At 40.2% G+C, this 24401-nt stretch overlaps 1 protein-coding gene across 1 annotated transcript in view; it reads right to left on the bottom strand.

Moving 5' to 3' along the window:
- Cow (Proteoglycan Cow) overlaps positions 1 to 24401 on the bottom strand; it is a 711953-nt gene that overhangs the window by 158406 nt on the left and 529146 nt on the right. The window contains exon 3 of the mRNA XM_065232724.1: positions 17261 to 17363. Within this exon, the coding sequence (XP_065088796.1) occupies positions 17261 to 17363 (103 nt within the window). The remainder of the gene's footprint in view (positions 1 to 17260; positions 17364 to 24401) is intronic.

Genomic DNA, 24401 nt, shown 5'->3' with positions numbered 1-24401 from the left:
TTTGCATGTAAACCCATACTTTCTTCAGTTCCTCGACTGTCTTCACTACCTTAGGTCGTTTAAGAAGGTGCTGCTTCATAATCGCCCAGTACTTCTCGATGGGGCGGAGCTCCGGAGTGTTGGGAGGGTTGAACATTTTCGGCACGAAATTGACCTTATTGTCCGCATACCACTTCAGCACGTCCTTGGAGTAGTGGCATGAGGCCAAATCCGGCCAGAAGATTGTTGGGACGTTGTGGGCCTTCAGGAGAGGAAGCAGCCGCTTCTGGAGGCACTCTTTTATGTACACCTGTCCGTTCATCGTGTCCTGGGTCACGAAAGGTGCACTCCGCTTCCCGCACGTGCAGATGGCTTGCCAAACCAGGAATTTCTTCGCAAATTTGGACATCTTCTGAGTGCGGACATGCTCCGGAACGCTGAACTTATCCTTGGCCGTGAAAAACAGGTTGCCGGGGATCTGTTTGAAGTCGGCCTTCACATATGTTTCGTCGTCCATGATGCAGCATTCAACTTTCGTCAGCATGTTGAGGTACAACTTCCTGGCACGGGTTTTGGCGGACTTGTTCTGCTTCTCGTCGCGATTAGGGGCCTTTTGTACCTTGAACGTTCGAAGCCCAGCCTTAGTTTTGGCCTTCTGGACAAAACTTCGGCTTAGGTGCAGCTTCTTAGCCACATCCCTAACGGAGGCGTTCGGATTTCGGTTGAAGGCCCCAACTACGCGGTTGTGATTTTTGGTGTTGTACGGAATACTTTTTCCTTCACTTCTGGGCTTCCGATCGGCGGTCAACCGTTCCTCGAACCGCTTAATCACTCGCGACACCGTGGAATTCGCGATTCCCAACGTTTTAGCGATGGAACGATGCGAGAGATCCTTGTTCTCGTGATGAATGCGCAAGATTTTATCACGCACGAGCTGTTCTTTCGACTCCATTTCCGCGAGTTTTGATCACAGGACTTTAAAACTTGCAGGATGTAAATAATGCACTATGAACTAAATCCACCCAAATTTTCATTAAATTCTACCCAACGGTTAAAAAGTTAGAGCAATTTCATAGTGTGGCAATTTCATCGTGGACACCCTTTATATAATTATCTGGAGTCGGCGGATGATACCTACGCCAACTTGCGTCTCTTATCAGATTTACAGTCGTGGATGGTCACAACAATTCAACAGTCAGCATTGAAGACTTTCTTAGACTCGCTTATCCGACATTCTGTTACGCGATCCTAGACCATTGATTAAAACTACCCTAGCAGTGGACCTTATAGAACTTGTGAATGGACAATACTGGCACCAAAGTGGCAAAACATTCCTCCTCCACCCCCTCTAGTTTTACGAGCCCAAAAATGTTAATTCATCGCTTTGTAAATAAATACATGGTGCAGAGGAATCTGGTTTATCGCCGAAAATGAAATTTCTTTTCATAAATCCTCTGTCGCCATATTGGCATTATGAAAATGCCATTAGCCTTGGAATAAAATCTCGAGTGCAATCAGTCATATTCACATTTTGACACTATTGTTGGGTGCTTCTGCAAACGGATCGCGGTTGATGAGTTTTTGCAGTGCTTGCATCTTCTCTTATCACGAGCGTATACCTCTGCTTCAACGTTTAGATAATTTCACGTTGCAGGGTTGTGATTTTCGATCGTACCTGGAGGTGTTCCTTCATCAGACCCAACGCTAGATGTTTTAAGAAAATCCTGAGTGTAATGCATTCTGTCTTGAAAGATTCCATATAAATAACTTGAGCATTAATTCCAGCGACATTCATTAGTACATAGCAAAAAGCTTGAGTCCAAAGTCGAGTTTTCCTTGACACAGAGTCAATTCCCCAAGCAACACACATGTTATATAACAGTTTTTATAACCTTTGTATGACTGATTTTGGTTGAATTTGTGTTACTTGGGCCCCAACTATATTAGATACTACATACGTGTATCTGTATTTGCTTAAAACATGAAAATTCTATCCGATCTTGATCTTGAGTTAGATAGAAGAAGGTTGGCGCCAACTAGTGAATTACTTCTGAACCAAACTAGCCAGTGCCACATGCAAACTGCATCTTTCTATTTGGTATAGTTAAAGAGCTATAACTGGAATTATTTGCCGTGTACTCACCGCTACTTTTTTTTAAACGCCCGCTAAAAGGTTAAGAGTCCATATTAATTCCTGTGAAAGTTTCTTTTTTCCCAGAAATTGCTTTCGACTCATCCCGGAACTATCGTTCTAACTTCCCCAAGTTATTTAAAAAGTTAATTTCCCGGGAGTCATCGTCTATGTTTAGCAAGACATCTGAACAAAAAAAAAAACTTTTCCCCGGGTAGTCGCACCAGTTTGAGGAAACAGGAAATGTGAATTTTGGTAATTTCCCGGAAAGTTACGGGTAGGAAACATCCGTCCGACCGAGTTGGTGATTTTTGCTAAAGTAATCGTACTGAGTTTAAATAGATCCAGTTCACCAAAATTGATGATTTTTTGAATTTCGGTTCCATTTTTAATGCAGATTACGAATATGTATTTAACTCAATACCACTAAACAACCCAATTGTGGCAGTATTGCATGAAACTGAGCCTAAGGAGCCTTCGGAGACAGCGTGGCTGTCGACGTGCAGCCTGGGATCGAGTACACAGCAAAAAAATAATTTTGATATCACATCAAAGTGGATGCACTTCAATCGTGTCGAAAATATGGTGTAATATTACTTGCCAAAAAGGTCAAAATTATCATTAGTACAGTGCATGAACTCACATAACGCTGCTTTTACTGCATTTGTTTATTTTTGTGGCCATAAAAATTACATGAGATTTTCGACATAATTGAAGTGCATCCTCTTTTATATAATATTAAAATACATTTTTTGCTGTGTAGAATGGAGACGACTACTATGTACAGCAAAGGACACTCAGGCTCAGTGTTCGAAAAATCATTCTCAAAGTTATTTCATTGAGCACTCCCGAGTGGATAAACTCACGTGCGAATTTGCAAACTTATTTCACGCTTGAGATTTTCATTCATTTTCACGCACTCACACTCACAACGCCAAAAATTAATTTCATCTCAAAACCGGTCAAACGTTAAATTAGGTTATGGTCATGAATGTTTTGTAGGTTCTCCAAAAGATAGTGCAGGGTGTCCCAGAAAGTATAAGCACAGTTTATTGTCGGAATAAAACAACGTTATGTTAATGAACTCATTTTTTTCATATATGTGTTCTCTATAGTATGCTTCAATTGGATGAAAATTATCCGCAGTCAATTGGATGAAAATTATCCGCAGTTCGTATGCTAAGGAGCGAACTTTTGATCTGACGCTGCCCATAAGCTTCAGCACAGATTCCTTGGCGATAATTTTGGCCACTTTTGTCCAGTCTTTTTCAAATTCTTCGATTGAATTTGCTGCCTTAAAGTGTTTCCGTAGATATTCCTTGGAAAGGGGCCAAAAAGTTTCGATTGACCGGGCCTCCGGACAATTCGGAGAATTCATCTCTTCCGGCACGTTTGGTTTTGGTTTGCTTTGTACCAAGCTACCGTGTCTTTCGAGTAGTGCATTGAATACCAAATCGGGCCAAAATAGTACTGGGCTATCATGTTGACGGATCGTGGACCGCAGACGCCGATCCAAACCCTCCCGAACGTAAATTTCAGTGTTCATCGTCTCCTTCGTCACTAATGGCTTTGACATCTTGCCACATTCACATATCGCTTTCCGATAAACCATGGCCTTCTTACCAAATTTTTCGGTAAACATTTACTTATCGGCATCGTCAACTTCCTGACCTTCACGGACTGTGTAGTATTGGTCTCCCGAAAGAGTCTTGTAGTAAAGTTTGACTTATTTTTCATCGGAGTCACGCGACTTGTTTCTGACTCCGTTTGGGCTTCTTCTGCTTCTTGAACGTTTTTTGGACGTTACTCTTCAATGGTCTCAGTTTTTTGGCCAAATCTCGAACAGAGAAACTTTTCTTATTAAAGAAAGCTTGGGTGATCTTTACTATTTCAATGTGTCCTCGAAGGTAACTTCTCACTGAAAATTCACCTGAATTTTACGCTAGAATTCTATAATAAAAAGAAATGGGAAAACCCCAAAAGAGCGATTCGTCACTGGTAAGTGGCCAAGGCTATCAGAAGGTCCTCTGAATCAAATATAAGTGGGTCTAAAAGCACCGTGCCGCTGATGATGATATCTTAGAACTATATACCATGACATTATCAGCAACGCATTGAACCGAGGAACACCGCGTACAGTAGAACAAAGTAGATTATATTGGCCTATTATGCACCCCTAGGAGTTTAATAAGCCATTCGTAGCCTTTGATTAATAGTTTTTGAAATGAGTGGACATAAAATAATTTTATCTGCATTACGAGTGGTAGTCTTTGGTCTATAGTAGGATTGCTCGCATCCTACTAAATGCATTCGATTTGATTGCACGTATGAAAGGTATTAGATTTGAACAGCGATAAATTCACTTATTCAGTAAATACTGCATCTAAAACAAATGTTGCTCGCCAAAATTTTGAGCCTTCAGTTTATTTGGCAGGTTTCATTACTTTTTTTTCTAGAATCTGATGCAGACGATGATATCCCGAACCAAGAAAATCACTTCAATTTTAAAATAAACTTCCTTTAAAAGTAAGTGGTAAAGGGGCCATAATAGAACGGTTTACCCTTTCTAAACTTAGCGAAACCAATTCGCACCGTTTTTCCTTCGTTTTCGCCATCAAAGTTTATAGCCTTGTTTTTTTCGGAACCGTTGAAATCTCGGTGAGTGGTGTGAATGGCCTATTGTTCACTAGTTGGCAGCCAGTTTTCTTCCCATTTGGCATCCACGCTCGATGGGCACCAAACAATTGGCACTGGCGCAAAAGGAGAAAAAAAAAGTGAATGAAATCGGCCAACACTACCATTTTATTGTGCCGAATGCCGCGTACTTTTCTTACAGTAAAATTCTTCAACCCAACAAGTCAGATCGATGGAAAGCGTTTTTTGCATTTTTCTTTTGTCTTCGGCGAAATAAGCTAGTTTGTTGGTGGGTGGGTTGGAGGGGTGTTTTTCTCGCCCGGATGGTGTTGTTGTTGCGGTAAAACTACGGAACCGGAAATAGAGATGTCTGAATGGTTTTTCCTCCTGTTTCGTGCTGTGCGGTTGGGATTGAGGGGAGACACGAGTTGGAGCAAAAGCTGGTAAATATGAACATACCGCAATGGGATGCTGTGGATTATGTTTTTGCGGTCAATGGGTTGAGCTGTTGGCTTTCAGCTCACGACGACCGTCCTGTGATCCGGTAAACGGATTTTGGGGACCAGACGATTGATCGTGTTGTGGGTTGATTGTTGATGGTGGTTAATGTTTTCATAGCTAATTATGGTAACCGTGTTTGTGGGTTAGGATGATGAACAACATCGATTAAAGGTGTACCTACTTTTGAACACTGTTTCCAAGAAGCAAAAAGCTTACATATCAAGATTTCCACAATCATCAACGCAGTAAGTAGCAAAAAGATTTCAACAAGCATGTAATTTAATTTTCCAGCAAAGCTCATCAAGCAAAACTTTTAATCCTCAGGAGTGCTCTTTAAACTCCTACCAAAAGTCTGCTTCTCATTACCGAACAGAACTTCCGAAACTGGAACGCGTCTCACCCGGAGATCTTCGTCGTCGTCGTCGTCGTCGCCGTCAGTGCAAGAGTCCCATTGAAACCGGGTGGTTGAAGGTGAGTGGAAGGAGTCTGACAGCCGGAGCTTGTAATGCGAACAATTAAGATGATGTTATCCTTGAATGCCATTCTCATGCAATGATTTTGCCATTGAAGCCGTCCGGAGCAGCACCAAAGAGAATTGAAACTTTTTAAACCGAAACGACGCTGCCCCGATGGCGACGACGAGGAGCGAGGACGACGTCAACCCATCAACCTTAATAGTTTTACCTCCAGGGTGCGAGGGTGAAAGTTTTCCATCAAGTTCAGCTAGGTGAACTGTGATTGTTCGTATGGTTGAGCTCTTTTCTGTTATGAATCAACCTGCCTTATGGGGCAAAAAGGGGGATGTTAGTGTTTGTAAGCGAAAGCGGAGTGTACTTCATAAAATAATTCCACAGATTTATGAGAGCGTGAAACGTGATTACGTTTCAGTTCAAGTTGATTTGCGTTTGTGGGGAAGTCAAGAACTTTGCTTGATGGTTGCATGTTATTGCTAGAAGAATTACAGTCGAGCTTTTGAGTTCTGATGTTTACATATGGAATATACTAAAATGGGTATTTGGTTTTCAATTTCCACCATATTGATATGAGGAATTCTATTCTACCAGTTCGATTTTGTTTGCTAACCTGGTTAAAATGTCATATTTGATTATCTTAAAGATAAATCGTCCAGTTCAAACCTTTGTTGGGGTAAGAGGATGGTCCCCATCATGCTTGGCATACACAGTTGTACACACCAACTGCTCATTTGTTAATTACTTTTCACTCAATTGTTGAAATTTGTTTTTATTTAAAGTAATTGATAAATTATTATCATAGTTTACTATAGATATGCTTCTTGGTTAACGAAAATAAAAAGCATGCATCGTGTTCCCAACCTAACCTCAACCAACATACACCTATTCAGTCGCGGGTCAATCTGCCTAATGTGAAACTGCCAAGTTTTGATGGCACCATTTCGGAATGGATCACTTTTCGCGATTCATTCGAATCGCCTATCGACTCCAATGCTGATTTGTCGCAATTCGATAAATTGTCCTACCTTATGGCGTCCCTGACGAAAGACGCGAGGAAGGTGATCGAAGCTATAGAGCTTACAGCTGCCAATTATCCTGTCGCCTGGCAGCTGCTTGAAAATAGGTTTGAGAATAAGAAGCTTATCTTCAAGACATACATGGACGCTCTGTTTTCGATCGAGCCCATGAAACGGGAATCGTATGAATCGTTGACGCGGTTGGTCGATGAGTTCGAGCGAAACCTGAAGATGATTGACAAAATGGGATTCTTAACGGAGAACTGGAGTGTACTTCTGGCTCACATGGTCTGCTGTCGTCTAGATCCGTCAACCCTCGAACAGTGGGAGTCATTCTACCGTTCAACAGAAGTTCCAGAATACCACGATCTTATGATCTTTTTGCGTGGTCACTTATACGTTCTCCAAATCGTATTCGTCACAAACCGGAGCAGCATCGCCCGCTGAAATCGAACGCCGTCTACACCATCACCAGTCCAGAGACCAGCTCGTGTCCGTTTTGCTCGAAGTCCGCCCAGTCTCCATTCAAATGCGAATTCTTCCAAGGGTTGTCAGTTAAGCAACGCTTCGATCTTGTGAAGAAAAAGAACTTGTGCATTAATTGTTTATCGCCGGTGCACATGGTTCGCAAATGTTCATCTGGTACATGCCGAGTAGACAAGTGTCACCAAAGGCATCACACTATGCTCCATCAACCATCGATTGATCATCCATCTACTCCTACTAACCCAAACGCTCCACGTTCATTTCCGGTCCACCCGGAAAATCCTCCGAATCAGTCTTTCTCGCAAACTCACTCGCCATCGTCGTCGTCATCGTCTGGATCCCAACAGCCCTCTGCCACTAGCCTTGTGTCCACCAACGTCGTCGGAACTCCTTCTGTTCCTGCTACTGTGCTGCTGCAGACGGCAATCATCAAAGTGTTCGCTTCGACTGAAGTTGCGCCGCTACCACTGTCATCAGGAGATTGGCAACTCTGTAATGGTTTCGTCTTACGCTGTTCACGTTCAGATGGGGTTTCACTGTATGGACTTCAAGGCTGTTCAATCGTTTCACATCTTGAAAAATATCACCCAAGATCTTTCCACTAGAACTCTTGATACCTCTACATTGCAACTTCCACCAAACTTTGTCCTAGCAGACCCGAAGTTCTTTGTGCCGAGCTCTATCGATATACTCCTCGGCATGGAACTATACTACGACTTGCTGCTAGATGGATTCGCGAAGCTGGGTCCTGAAAAGCCGATCCTCCAAAACACCGTCTTCGGTTGGGTAGCGTCAGGCAAAATAGGTTCCGGACAGTGCGACTTAACTCCGAAGGTAACCCACGAATGCAGTGACCAGTCTCTCGATTCACTAATCACTCGTTTCTGGGAAGTCGAGTCACGTTGGTCAGCAAGTACCCAGTCTGCGGAGGAAGTCGCATGTGAAGAACATTTTGTCGCAAACACATACCGGGATGATTCGGGGCGGTTCGTAGTCCCCCTTCCCAAGCATACATCTATTCTGTCCCAACTCGGAGATTCGAAGCAGATTGCCACTAGAAGATTTGTCACCTAAGAACGTCGTCTCGATGCAAATCTCCCGCTGAAGCAAGCCTACACCAACTTTATCGATGAGTATCTTCAGCTGAGTCACATGCGAGATGTCAACGATTCCACATGTTCACCTGCTGTACCGTCCTACTACCTACCACATCACGGAGTTGAGAAAGCGGACAGCACAACCACAAAACTACGCGTCGTATTCGACATCAAATCAGTGGAGTTTCGCTGAACCAGGCACTGATGGTTGGACCAGTTGTCCAGGATGACATCTTAACCATACACCTTCGCTTTCGTATGAATCGTATTGCCCTAATTGCAGATATCGAAAAGATGTACCGTCAGCTTCTCATGCATCTTTTGGACTACCCACTCCAGCGTATCCTCTGGCGCAGATCGTTATCAGAAGTGATACGCACCTACGAACTCATGACAGTCACCTATGGTACTGCGTCAGCCCCGTTTTTGGCTACTCGATGCCTGAAAGAGCTGTATAAACAAGCTGCTGAAGATTTTCCACTGACGTCGCTTACGTTGGCTAAAGATTTTTATGTGGAAGATATGCTGACAGGTGTCTACGACGAAGAAGAAGGAGAAGAACTCTGCAAGCAATTACTGGCGCTTCTGAAGTCCGCCGGTTTCAACCTTCGCAAGTGGGCATCAAATTCAACTGAAGTCCTCTCGAAAATGCCCATTGAACTGCGTGACGAACGATCAGTGTTAGCCCTGGATTCACCCTCTACTTCGATCAAAACTCTCGGAATCCAATGGCAGCCCTCCACGGACACGTACAGCTACGCAGTTCCCGAATGGTCAACTCAAACTGTAATTACTCGCCGTGTCGTAGCCTCTGATCTTGCCAAACTGTTTCTTCCTCTTGGATTGCTCGGTCCTGTCGTAGTTCTGGCCAAAATCTTCGTACAATCACTTTGGCAGACTACTACTTCGTGGGACGAACAACTGACACCCAAGCAACAGCAATATTGGCGGGAATGGCGCGACAGCTTAATCGACTTGCCACTGATATTCATTCCACGATGGGCCGCGTTCGTACGAGATCCTCGTCGAGATACACGGATTCTGCGACAGATCTGAACGCGCATACGGTGCCTGCGTCTAAATACTTGCGGACCGTATCTATCGACGGAAGTATCTCCGTCAGACTACTGTGTGCCAAATCGAGAGTGGCACCTAGCGGAAAGTCGAAGAACTCGGTTCTGCTCACCCTGCCGTTGTTAGAGCTCTTTTGGCTCATCTGTACGACAAGGTCAGCTTGAGCATAAGCCTGAAGACAAAGCCCTTCTTCTGGACAGACTCCATGATAGTGCTTTGCCAGATTCGTTCCAAACCTGCTCGATGGAAGAAGCTCATCGCCAATCGTGTGTCGGAGATCCAGCGTCTAGTGTTGGTACTAGTGTTGCCATGTTGCAAATTGCTATTTAGCAGGTTCGTCACCAAAGATTTCGAGCCAAATTTTTCTTAAACAAGAAACCGCCAACTTGGGTGTCAAGATAACATCGTCACCCCGATTGCAAAGTACTCATATTGATGGGTATTTGATAGCATTTCACATTTTTTTCTGAAACCAAAGCCGCCATGTTGAATTTTAAAATGGCGTCGGACAACGGTTTCTGTACATCACTGGGTTGGAAATACCCTTAATAATGGATATTTCACAGTATTTTCCACGTTTCTGAAAACGGAAGTCACCATCTCGGGTTGAAAGATGGAATTGGACATCGGATTTTGACATCTACGTGGCGTCCTTGTTCCGAAAATTCCCATATTGTTCTTTGTATGAAAGCGGAAGCCACAATCATGCACAGAAAAAAATATATCTGAATTTTAATTGTGATGTAGATATTCATTCACGTAAACTTGTATTTCATTTCACGCAAAAGAGCAACTTGTAAGCAATGTTGTTTACAATAATGGGCTTTTGTATGCAATATTTACAACATTGCATGAAATGTCGCAGAACTTAACATGATTTATAATGTAAACTTATACGATATGTGACGCTCCACGTCGGTAGCATGTGCATCGAATTGAACAGAAATTTACACTACTTTTTCGAACTTTGTGGGTTTCAAAATGGCGTCGGACATCGATTTCCGATCTGTGGACGTCACCCGTTTTCAAAAATTTCCATATTGACGGGTCTTTGACAGTATTTCCCACTTTTCTGAAACTGGAAGAAGCCATCTTGGTTTTCGAAATGGCGTAGCATATCGATCGCAAGACGTGACTTCGATTCCAAAAATTCGCATATTGATTTTTTTTCCATGATTTGTTTTCCGTCAATCATGTTTTCCGTACTGAGTACTATAATGGGTTTGACGGTTCGGCTTGAAAAATAAGTCATGCCTTGATGACGGTTTGTTACCATCTCTATATTTGCTTTTTCGTTTACAATAATGAAACCTATCGGTTGGTTTTCCTTTAAGCTGGGTTTAGACAGGGCAAGTCAATTGATCAAGTCGACTTGAACGCGAACTGAACGTGTAAACCATGCCATTCAACTGAGTCCTTTCGGGGGGAGAGGCAATCACGCTAACCACTACACCACCGGCGCCGCTATATCGCTTACTGAAGGGTATTTGACAGTATTGCTCACTTTTTCTGAAACCAGAAGCCGCCATCTTTGATTTCAAAATGGTGTAGCATATCGATCTCTAGACTTCTTTGGCGTAGCTAATGGGGGAGCCAGGGGGGCCAGGCCCCCTCCAGATAAATTGTCTAGCTACGCCAATGCTAGATTTCACCCCGATTCCAACACTAACCATATTTGATGGGTATTTGACAGTAGAGGTAAGCATTTGTGTAGAGGTAAGCGTGATTACCTCTCACCCCAGCAGCCCTGGGTTCAATCCCAGTTGGCGCCGCCGGGATGTTCTGAGGCATAACATCTCTAATCACGCCTGCTTTCCGAAGGCAAGTAAAGCCGTAGGTCCCCGGTACATGAGTTGATGGGTCGATAGGTGGGGTTCAGCGGTGGGAGCTGCCTCCCTGGCGTCGGTAGCATTGGTGCTCAGCACGGAAAGCAAGATCGACGGAAAACAAATCAAGGAAAAAAAGATGGCATCGGACATCGATTTCCGTCTTCAAGACGTCACTCCGATTCCGAAAAACACCCTACAAATGGGTACATATGTTAGTTCAAAAATCTCAATATTTTTAAGACCGTGGATATCGTAGAACGAAGGCGTGATCAGAGATTTTATGCCTCAGAATATCCCGGCGGCGCCGCAAAAAAATTGAGCTTTGTGGCGCCCGTACAACGGTGTGCATGCCTGGGTTACCCGGAATTTAGCATCTCCGCAACGATGTCTGAGCGCCACTGGGTTGTCTGCTGCCATAAACTGGTCCTTAATCCGGCTTTCGATTTTTAATGGTCTCGATTGCCAACTTTTTCCTCCCAGCCAGTGGCTCTTGGCTATTTGGGGGAGGTCGGTGTTGGCTGCTGTACGGAGGACTCTCTTCCCCTCCTCGAGGAGATAGATCCGGTCGTTATCCGATGTTTTTGCCAAGTAGGCAGCCGCTTTGATGGTGACTGCAGTGTTGATCCGACACCGGAAGGGAAGTACCACAACTTCAACGCAGGGCAGGAGACCGGAAACTACCCAATTGTAGCCGTTGTAAACCGGTCCAAGGGCTTGCAATAGTTTGTCTTAGGCAATTGCGATTAGCTCTAGTCTAGACGGCTGTCGATAATTGCCTTGGCAACATGCAGCTGGATAGACGCTGCATGTTGCCAAGGTGGACGCCCGGAAACTTTACACGAAGTTGCTCACCAAATCGTGTTGCATCGTGATGGATGACGAAGTTTACGTCAAGGCCGACTTCTGTCAACTTCCTGGGCAAGAATATTTCCTTGCCAAATCAAAGTTCGATGTTCCGAAGGATGTTGCAAAGAAGTTCCTGATCTGGCAGGGGATTTGCGGATGTGGTGAAATAAACGCTTCCTTCATCACTTCCGGAACAATCAACGGTGCGATTTACACGGAAGTGTGCCTTAAGAAGCGTCTCTTGCCATTCATAAGGAAGCACAAATGATCAACTCTGTTTTGGCCTGGTCTAGCCACTACGCTCGAAACGTGTTGGAGTGGTACCGAGCCAACGGGGTCAATTTTGTGCCAAAAGATATGAACCCACCAAATTCACCAAAACATCGCCTAGTTGAAAAATTCTGGGCAATTATGAAGACGGAACTTCGCAAACATCCAAACACTTTTAAAACAGAGCTGGAGTTGAAGAAAATTTGAGTAAAAACAACAAAAACACTGGGGAAATCGGTTTAAAATTATGATGGGTGGAGTGATGGGGGATGAGAGACGAAATTGGATACAACAAATTTTGTAAATCATAACTCATTAGTAAGTTTTCATTCGCTGAAAATTTCAAGAAAATCCGATAATCGGTTTAATTTTGGTAAGCACATATCTGTGTGCAATTTTTATCAAATTAAATTAATTAATTAAATAACATGATAAACTATATAAATGAGCATTCAGGTTCAATAGTATCAATAGTATCGTAATAGCTTCCCAGTCTGAACATGGCATAAGTTACTACCTAAATACAGTATTTAAATTTCAACCAAATTTCAATTGTTGAAAATTGAAAAGCAAATACCTTATCCTTACCATCTTTGCTTTTTCATCGCCGTCGTCACCGTCGTCGTCGCCATTTGTGTCATATTAAAATGTAAACAACGGTTTCGTAATTTGCGAAATAATTTCCGCTACTGTGCACAAGGCAAACTACTGGTGCTCGCGAATTTTCACTTCTCGCGCAAAGCAGGAAACAGGTTTGATACGTATGTAGGTGTATAGGAAGCAGGAAGATACCGGGAACACACGGGAGCAACCAATAAAATAAGCACAATTTTCCCTAACCTGGTTTGTTGGCTGCAGCAGTTGTGGAAATTCGGAGAACAGCTAAATTAATTTTCATGCCCGCTCTGTCTTGTTCCAAGCACCATTTTCTTCACTTTTACCAACAGTGGTCCAGAATGGAAATTTAGCCGGAATAATTGTCCTGCATCTTTTGCTGTAATATTAAGACGTTTGGTATCTTTGGTGAAGTGTTTATGCTTGGAAAATCTCTTCTTTTGGTGGTTGTAAACATTAAGGGTGGCCCTTAAATTCATCGATTTTGAAAAATTATCAGTTGCTTATTTTTTTTAAAATAAAGGCATACGTTGTTCAGCAAAGCTGCTAAGTTAATTTAAAGTAACTTTGCTGAGCAAACATTAGTTTGTTGACGTAGGACTACGTCTTTAATGTCTATATGGGGGTACACTTAGTGAAAACCAAAAATGGAACATGTAACAAAATTATGAAAGATTTTGAACGTTAATAACTCAGCTTCCCCTGGACCACTTTCAATCATTTTACCACCAATCGATCAGAAATATTCCTACGCATCTGCAAAATTTAAGAATTCATCATTTTTTTTTCAAAATGTTACTATTGAAAATTGCACGAATGTGCAACTGTTGCTATAATAATTAAAATTATCACCGATTACCTGCGAAATGCGATTTCCCTAACACAGATTTCAAAGTTGAATTCCATCTGGTCAACACCAAACGGTGTTAATTCAATCACCGCGTGGTGAGTGGTGGTGTTCTCCGGTATACAACGAAAGGCTCCCTGCAAGCAGCTAGGTTGGATTCAGTTCCAATCACCGTGTGTGGTGGTGTCCGGTCGTCGACATCATCATCAGCAGCAGCAGTGCTTTTTAAGCGTGGCGCTGAACATTGTTCTCCAGAACACAACGATAGGCTGCCTGCTAGCAGCAAGATGCAGCCCACATGAGCGAGCATCCATAAAAGGAGGAAGAAGGCGCACCGCTATTGATCGGAATCAGTAGCTCTTCGTGAGTCGCTGTGGGTCATCTACGTCAAGCGCGTCATACTAAAGATTATAAACAGAGATAATCCCGCTGAAATTCCTATTCCTACGCAAAAAACAAGCGCCTGCTGCAGTTGAAAAATAAGATTTATTATATAAGACCACGCAGTCTTACGTCACCATTGCGTACAATCCCATAGGGCTGTCCCTTGAAGTTTTTTTTTATTAGTTTCTAAACGTTCCCTTTTTAGAGAAGTTTTTCGATTTTGAATAAGTATATAGTTTTTAGCTCTTAATCTTTTGTTTAAAATTCATCCCGAAAGCCATTTTTAAAAAACTTTTACGAAATACATTTTTTTGCAGAATAAAGTAAAGAACACGTGATTTCATCCATTATCAAATACACACTCATTTTTAAGCCTGCATTTGAAAGGGAATAGCATATATGATACAAAGTTTATTAGACATTTGTTAGTTTTTAAACATATATTAAATCAATTTTACTTAATTCATCTTTTTAAATATGTATAATTGAGAATAATTGCTGTATAAAATACAGACAATTTTTTTTTGCAAAGCATGCGTCGTAAGAAGCCTCAAAAGTTTCAAAATATGGTTTTCAGAGGGCCATCCTAACGAAAAATTTAATTAAAATGTGCTAGTACAAAGTTGCTTGAAATTATCTCAGCTAGAACTTTGCTGAAGATTGTATGCTTTATATTCAAAAATAAAAAATATTTTGACGCCCTAATGTTTACAACCACCAAAAGAAGGTACTTTTCAAGCACAAATATATCACCAAAGTCACCAAACGCAAAAGCTCTGGCATCACTATTCCTGCTAAATTCCCATTCTGGACCACTGTGCAACGTCGCAACATTGGTTGGCAGAAGCTTTGATCGCGAATGGGAAGGTAAAGTCATTCGGGGATGAGATAGGTATTTCTGGAAATTGGATTCGAGTGGTTGTTGAGTGGGATCGTCTTAACAAGGAGCATGACTTAAATTTCGTTTATTTATTTTAATTTAAGAGCTTTCCAACGCATAAAATTAGACTTTCGGATTCGATAAACACGGCTGACAGTGATAAACAGCAGCGGCGAATGTACCTTGAAGAACACCAAGTTTATTAGCTCACTATTTTTCAATTATAGCCGTGACCAAAAGTACGCAATCTGTACTCTAACCGATCGAAACTTTTATCATTCATAAAGCAAAGCACCTCCATGAAACCATCCAATTTCACTTTGGCCAACCTTTTTCCCCTTCCTCCAACCGAAAAAAAAAAATATCAAAGTTTGATTAGTTGATTAAACATTTCCACACCACTGCGTGTGCACCGTTTTCTTTCCTTACTGTGGAAAGGGTTCGATATTTTTCATCGCGATTCTAACTGCGTTGTTTTCCTTGTAAATTTTCACTCGAACAATCATCGACTTTCTCATTTGAATGAACCCGCCTGGCTTGCTTGACTGACATGACTCGCGCTTTGAAAACGCAACTTTGGGAACCGCACGGTAACTCGCAACAACTCAAAATTCAGTCGAACATGCTCATTTCAGCGGGACGTATGGCTATTCAAAAGTGAGTAGGTGGACTTCTACACACTTTTGAGCAAACGACGTTCTCACGCAGAGTGAGTCAAAACCACTCTGTGATATTTTCAGCCGGGCAGCTTGTTTTTTTTTTAAATTTGTTTTGATAAAAAATGGAAATTACCTGCTTCAGATTCATTTAACTTCCTTTATACATTTCGGCCGGTGTTTTACAATAATTTCACCGTTTCTTAGAGCGTTTGCTCCGACACGGCTGACATTTCTCGTTTGCTGAGATTTTGACAACCTAATGCATCAGACGAAATTGAGTACGATCGACTCACCCGGTTAGTAAGCTGAAGCAAGCATGTACCACTCACCTTACGGTTTGTTCATAAACTACGTAGACACATTATACGGTTTATACAAATGAAAACTAATATGGCAGATTGTCTACGCGGTGAAAGGGGCGTCTAGAACATTTCATAAATGATCAACATAGCTTATGAACAGTCCCTTCCTACTTTTGCGGAAGGATTTTTTTTAGGGTTTTTGATCTAATTTCCGCCCTACTAAAAGCACAACCCGCGCTTTACATCTCTTTTCTGAACGAGTTTAAACAAAAAATGGAACATTTCTATCAAAGATGACTTCTAAATTTATTCATCTTTCCATATGTAAATACCGTGATAAGGAGTCACAAATTGTTGAGATATTGTTCAAAATCTAATACTGCTTCTTGATTCTAAATTCGTTCTACGAGTTTCAATTCCGTCCTAAAGTATTGAAACTCCATTAGATTTTCTTCGTCCTACGGATAAACGTAGAAAAAGGGGATTTGCTAGGAGCGCTTCTTTTGTTTTGAGAACAATGAGCGTAAATATTCATACAATGCGCTCTAACAGGGTTGATGTTCTAGCTAATGAACTAGCGCATCGGAACAAACCGATTATTGATTTGTGCACGGTTAAATCATTGATATTATTGATTTTTTCTGATCGATAGAACGGAAATGAGCGATTACGACGAAGTAGCGCTCTACCCTACCTGAGCAGAGTTTTGGAGGACTTTTCTACACCATTACTTTTCACACAGGCGAAGCATGATTGTTTGCTGGCGAGCCCGGTTTAATCACTATAATTCATACTTTATTGAGCTTTGAGTACCTATCCCAGCAGAGAAAAGGTACGATGGCAGGCGAGTGGGTTTTCAACTGACTGACAGCGTACGCAGTTAGGTGCCTAAGGTACTTGAAAGGGAACTGTGCTTGAGCACGAACTTGTAGGTGGTTGAGGGCGGAGTACAAAGAAAGTTGAATTGCCCGATTTTGATGAGTTGTTGCTTGATTACCGGTTCAATGACTGATTGGTGAAAATGTGTTTCCTGTTATAGCGCATTTCAATGGGCGTTGCGTGCTCGGTGTGCAGTGCAATGGATTTCAATTTACTGTTGTAACAGTTCGGAGTGAGAGTAAAATATTGTAACATTTGAAATAAACATTAAGTTGTGTTGTATTTTGCCGGATATGAGGTATGTTTGATCCCTTAAATTTAGAAAGATAAATATATGTCACAAAACAATTAGACTCACTTGTTCTTGTGAAGTTCCTTCTTCGAGACGCAAACGGCCGTGTAAGCATCCTCCAGTAAACACAACTCTTTCTTTTTGCAGTTTAGTGGTTTACATAGATCACCTGGAATGGAAACAGATGGTAATGGAGATCAGTTAGAAGATTTAATATGGCTAAGAAAGGGAAAGTTGTCGATTAATCGTCATGGACACCATCGTAGATTATATAAATCCTTAGTCAAGAGTTTTTTAAAAATGTTGAGATACGTACCCTTTTGCATTTATTTTCTTTTAAGCTTGGAAATATTTATTGACGCAACAAGTTTGAATGTATTTCAGCACGAGTCAAACTAAAAAAAGAGTGTTGATAATTAAAATTGAAATTTGCAACGATTTGCTTACAACATTTTTTGCACTCCAAAGAGTGTCGAAAAGTTACACTTTTCGGAACTGAATTTACTTAAGCATTCCTCACAAAACCTTTGAGTTACATTTCAGAATTACTTTCTAGTCTTCTCGAAATTCCTTAAGAATACTTTCCAGAATTTCCTTAGAATTCTCTTTGAAATGAGCATTAAATTATCCCAATTCTTATCGACATTCCATTGAATTTGTTTCCTGTAAGTTCATCAAATTTCAAGACAGATCTCAAGTTTTTCTCAAGCTCAGATCTTAAGTTTTCTTTCAAGCTCAACGTTTTTAAACTAATGTCTTAATCTTTCTCTTTCTGAAATTCAATCTTGTTATTCTTTCAGGCCAATGTCTTGAGAAGTGCAAGCTTGTGAAGTTTTAGAATTTTAGGTAATTTGCACTTGTTACAAATATTGCCATAAATGTAGCTAGGTGCTTCTTGCTCAATCAATTATTTAAAACAATATATATCAATATAATATATGTCTCTACTTACGGGTACGTCCCACCGGTTTTGGCCTTTCATACAGGAGTATGATAAGTATGATAAGAAATTAAATCTTGATCAAGTCATGTAGTAGGAACAGTCCAATACTATGTGCAGGCGCCTTGCCATCATCATCATCATCATCATCACCATCATCATTATCATAATAGAACAACTTCAACATAAAAAAATCGGCAAGTCTGATATTTGCACACATATAAGAATAGGTTTTTACCGATCATTTGTGACCTCGATTGAAATATTCGGTCTAGAGCAAATTTTTTTAAAGTTCTTTTTAGCATGGTTTTACAATGGTAGCTTTTGAATATCCAAGGCATTGGTAGTAAGAGCCCTTTTGATTAAAAAAGGGACAGCATATCGGTGGAAAACATGCAAAACAGAAGAGTAGAGAAACCGAGGTAAGAAGAGAAATCGGAGGATAAGTAGAATTTCGATTAAATATAATTCGCGATTGTATTCAAGTAACAATTTTACGCTAATGTTTGTTTGCGTTTATTTAAAGGCAAGTTTCGAACACCTCAGCAAAACGGTCAAGTACCTATACACTTAGTGGTTTCTACCGAGCTCGGTTGTGCAAATCTCGGCAAAACAAGTTTGACTGAGATCTCAGCAAAAGTGACATTTGATTACTGAGTCTCGGATGATGCATAGCTGAATCTCAGTCGCTAAATTAAGTTAAGGATAATAAGAGAAAAGTTAAATTGAATCCTTACATTTCTGAAAATACTGCGTGGTCCATCAGATTTCAACCAAGTCATCTTCTCCAGTAATTTGTGGCAGTTTCTACCTGTAAAGCCATACTTGCTATGATGTTGACATGAAATTAGATACACCCACTGTTCAGCAGTTGTTGGACTAACAGCTTCAACACCTTTGTAAATGGCGTTTATGATCCCAAGTACGATATGGAGCACGGGTGGTGGACAAAGCAGAATAGTTCTTTGATTAGGAGCTCCACACAACATTGGTTTTTGAACGCAATTATACAAATTCTTTGCTCGTTTATCATCAGCACCATCAGTCTTCCACTTTCCGTACCTTGTGTTTATCAAGTCCAACGTTCTTGGAACCTTGCGCTATTGAGAAAGCATGGACTTACTTGTGCAGCAATATGGACAAGGATAAGTTGAACTGTGACCCATAATAACTAGCAAAAGATTGATGATTTTTTAGGTCACCTGCGACAATTGCTTCCAATTTGTCCAACGCGAGAAGTGTCGACCAAACTTGTACAATATTGGTGTTTTTTTCCGGAATGCTGGATATTACTGAAAGAAGAAACAACTTATTTATTCTTGTATCTTTAGATCCATTCCCTCTTTTTCGCTCCTTTTCTACGATAGATAACGTAATCTTAAATGAGCCTCCTCCCCCATATGCTCCGAGCTTATAGAATACATCGGTATTATATAGAAATCGTTCATGTTCAATATACTCGATTAAAACCTTCACGCCGTTACAATATATGACTAGTTTCATCAAAACTCTAGGAAAAGACCCCTTACTGGTCTGCTCAAATTCAAATGGAAGATGTGTAACAGAAAAGAACTCCTTGAGCTTCTGGTTCCTATCTTTTAAATTTTGGGGAAGATAAGAGGGGACTTCGATGTCCATTCCTCGGAGGACACTGCATAATTGCAATGTTTTCCTTGTGCTCAAATTGCATTTGGTTTTTATAAGGAACAAGTCATCAACAGATAGAATTTTATTACTATGGGAAGTCGATGATATTCGGTGACCTCAAATGTTCTGGAAATACCACTAACGAAAACCACCAGCTGGCCAGTGTCTGAAATGTCCGTACTTTCGTCCAATGCCACCGAAAAATAGACAAAATTTGCAGCTCTTCCCTTCAACGTATTTTTCATATCATCAGTAATTTCTTCAACTCTACGAGTAATTGTAGCTCGCGATAGAGAAATTTGCGAAATAACTCGATTTTGGTCAGAACATACTGCTTCCAAACAGTCTTTCACAAATTCACCATCCGTAAAAGATTTTGAACGTTTTGCTATTTTTCCGCAACAATGTAGCTGATGGCTTTAATGCGAATTTCACTTTCAGTTTGTTTGTTCATGTTTTGCTGACATCGCAGTTAATCTTTAAGTTCACTTGTCTTCACGGTATTTTCCAGGAAATTTGTCCATTTTCGAAGCATATGTTGTATCGTGATGGCGTTTTAAATTGAACTTCTTCGCAACCGCCACTGATTCATTGCAAATTAAACATACCGGTTTTTGATTAATTGCAGTAAAAAATACATTTCAGTCCACTTTTCTTGGAAAACTCGTCCTTCATCTTCAATCACTGGTTTTTTGCCAGCCACTTTGGGAGCGATGAACAAATGTCTGAGCAAAAAAAAAAGTATACCACCGAACTGGCGCACGCATGAACAGTGTTGCCACATTTTTTTCAAGTTTCAATCTGTGTTTTCATAACAAAAAATCTTTGTAATCTGTATCTGGCTGACAAAAATCTGTAAAAAATCTATATAATTTCTTCAAAGTTTTGAATCTTAAGAATATACTAAAGTTTGCTTTCTAAAGAATTAATCCAACTAGAAAATCCTACAATCATGAATTTTTAACGAGATTTGAATATTTACAATACTGAAATTACTAAAAATTAACTTTCAATAGTGAGCGACAAATCTGCTTCCGACTGAAATGAAGTAACAATCACATTTCCCAAGAATTGGTTTTTGGTCTGAGATTATGAAAATCTTTTTCTGGCCATTGCTTTTTTTTAAACTCTGTAATCCTTATTTGTTCTTTGTTTTCTAATATGGCGCTATTCAAATTTCAAAATTTCCAGTTGACTCTTAGAGGAAGTTTGCTAAAATGGCTTGTTTCCCCATTTTTGTCGGTTACCATGGGACATGGTTAATTAATCAATAAGAATGGGAATCTATTATTGCTCCCAACGAGAGATCTGAAATCAGGACATCTTAACATCTTAAGTACCTTAAAAATTATTGAAGATAATACAATAATGTTTTATTTTGTGAAAAATACGGTTTGGATTTGATGCTGAATGAATTCAAGCTGCTCAAAAAGAAGAAATGATTATTTATCGAAATAAATAAATAAAATATATTCCACTTATTGGGAAAATCTGTTTATTTTCTAAAAATCTGTAATCTGTATATACAGATATCTGTATCAAAATATTGAACATAATCTGTATGATAATAGATAAACTGTGTATGTGGCATCACTGCGCGTGAATGATAAATGGGAAGTAGCAAGTAGGAAAGTAGAATTTGAGAATCATTCTGCGTTCCGTTCATTATGGCTCTCATGAATCTTCAATGTACATGAGAAAAGAGAGGAAATTAAGCATTCTCTCCTAGTTCGATAATTGTACGCTGCAGGGTTTGAAGCTCGACGAGAAGAAGAGAATAAAATGTTTTTGTGAATAAAGCGAGAGCTATAATAATTTCAGCATGGACGAGTGCACCGATCACTCGAGAATAAGTGACACAAGCTGCGGGCAGTATTTACTAATCATGAACACTAAATGTTCATGAATAATGAATAATGAACATGCAGTATTCATTATTAGTAAACATTGCCCGCAGCTTTGTCACTTTTTCTCGAGTGAGTGAACTCAAATTCATCGGTGCACTCGTCCATTGACCGATGGTTTCGTCGAAATGCATGAAAACAAGCTTTTCCATATGAAGCGTTCGAGCAGCATCAAAAACGAGTTCTTGTTGATCAAAGCAAGTAGGGGAATTTACGTATTCTCGGCAACCTAAGCAGCGACCTTCTTTCTATAGCCTTTTTCTCTATGGAACGCCACATATGCAGTATTGGTTTGTTTACAATCTTTTGCTGCCAGCTGCTCTAACAATTTCAGTCGAAAGAATTGTCAAAAACTGTTTTGAAACGCTTTTACAAAGCTCCAATCTTCTCCAGTGAGAGCGAGTATTGTCTGCAACCAGTTTTTCTTCGGCAACCGTTCCATTTGAACTGCATGTAAATCTGCTGTTCTATTATCGGCAACTCGAAATCAGCTAAAAATTGTAGTGCGTGTGTTTCATTTCAAGAAAACCCTGCTAGATTGCTTTTTCTCATTGGTAAAAATATAGTCAAATTGAAGCTGAAAGCATAAAGAATCGTTTGCATGTATTCAGCGAAGTGTTTTCGAAAGAAAATCCAGTGAAAATAGTGTTTCAATTTGGGTTGCCGAAAATAGTCTGTCATGCCGAAGCCGTCATTTCCCCTATATACGGCCGCAAAATGTGCTATCTGTTGTATTTTATTTAATATAACCTTTTCTATAATGCAACGCAATGTTTTCCTAATGACTTTTCCTTGATATTGCTTATATCTAGATAAACATTTCAAAATGTCCTATCTGCATTCATCGATTCTCTTCATCGACTATTTCTTTCGTAAATAACTCAATTTCAAAAGCATTCCTTGCTGTGTTCAAAGTTCTAAGCGCAAGACAATAACTTCTGCTATCAAACTGTGTGGCAAAAAGAGCACGAAATATGTTTGCGTAGGCGTGCTTATAGAAAGAGACAGTCGATGAAGAGAATCGATCAAAGCAGATAGGACCTTTTGAAATGTTCAACGAGATATTTCAGAAGTAGTCCACGGGCCGCATAAAATCATGCCACGGACCGTGTGTTGAGCATCACTGATCTAGAATCTCGAAAAAATAGGGTCTTAGTTTTCTTCTGTGAACTCCTTTGGAAATGCCACTAAAAATTCGAATCTCTTGATAATTTTCGTAAATCCTTAAATGCTCTTCACAATCATCATGGAATTTTCCAAAGATTTCTTAACAATTCTACTCTGAACTCACATAATTGTACTCGAATTTTAGTTAAAACTCTCTAGAAGTTCTTTCCAAAACTCCTTGGGATATTTTCTCTAAACTGCCTAAAAGAAGAACTTAAAAGTTCTTCTAAGTGGTTTATCCTGAACATCTAGTCCAGTCAAAAAGTCTCACAATTTTTACAAGGTTGAGAATCTTATTTTGCCAGATTTTTCATCTAAATTCGAATTTCCGTCTTTTTCCAGATTTCCTGGTTTACTGGTCACCCTGTAATATATGGAATCCTAAAGTGAATATCAGCTTTTAAACCGATGCATTCAGAAAGGAAGAGGATTGAAGCTTAGCATGAACAAACATACTTCAATGAATTTAAACCAGTTTTTAAAAATTATTCTGAAATAAGTTATAAATTTATAATATTCATTTCCAAAGAAACTACGAAATAATTTGTTTGAGGGAGGGGGATGCGTGTTTGCGATAACGTGAGGGTAATATTTAAGCGGCTGGCCGAAAAATCGTGACAATATATGGGGGTTATATTTGTGTTAAATTTGCGTGACGTAATTAATGAATTCTCCTTAAGTAATATTTACAAGCGAATGAAAGCGATTGGTTCTATTTTAAAATGTCTAAATCCTGATGAATGTTGGCATTTATATTTAAAAATGTTTTAATGCTAACGCTACATTATTATACATATAGGGGAAATGGCTCTAATGTTGGCCTATGGATCTAAGATTGGGTCCAATCGCTAAAAATCTGCTATTTATCAATTTTATTTAGATGAACACGTCATTGGGACTTTATTAATGGATATTTTTGGTTGCTATCGAATTTATGTATGGGCCCAAATTAGGGGCATTTAGGCTCCAGAACTCCACGCGATAACTTAATTGAATTAGCTTTGGTGCATTCTATTCGAAATATATTATTTGATAGTTAAGGTGTTTCGCTGTAAGATCCTTATTCTCGTAGCCACTTCGAAACTTTAAGTGCACAAATATCAGCTTCCTAAAAACGTACCACATTGCAACTGTTACTTCACGTTTGCTGCACTGCAGCATACGTGAAGTAGCAATTTCAGGTGTAATGGGGCATAAATTTCCGAAATTTGTGTAATTGAAAATTCGAAGTGGAACTGCATGCAGTGTTGGAAAAGTTCGCGATATTTCACGAAGTTCACCAAGGGAAAAGTTCGCGAGTCATAGGGAACTTTGATGAACTTTTCCATCACTGAGTGCATGTATAGCCTACGGGGTGGCCATTTGGCCACGAGAAATCACCTTAACGCGAGAGTAGCATTTGTTTGCACGGGTCCGGTGCGTTTAAAAAAATAGACACTTTGATCACAGAGAACAGACGTTGAGGCTCGAACAAAATTTCTCTAAAAACTAGTACAAAGATTCCTATTTGACTTAAGCGTCACTAACGGCGACTTCCCCACTTAAAAAC

The sequence above is a fragment of the Ochlerotatus camptorhynchus genome, unplaced genomic scaffold (genome assembly GCF_037179485.1).
Source record: "Ochlerotatus camptorhynchus isolate MF236.1 unplaced genomic scaffold, CSIRO-AGI_Acam_v1.1 ptg000371l, whole genome shotgun sequence".
Lineage (NCBI taxonomy): Eukaryota > Metazoa > Arthropoda > Insecta > Diptera > Culicidae > Ochlerotatus > Ochlerotatus camptorhynchus.
Note: the sequence above shows the minus strand (reverse complement) of the source record. Positions and strands in the feature narration are given on the sequence as shown.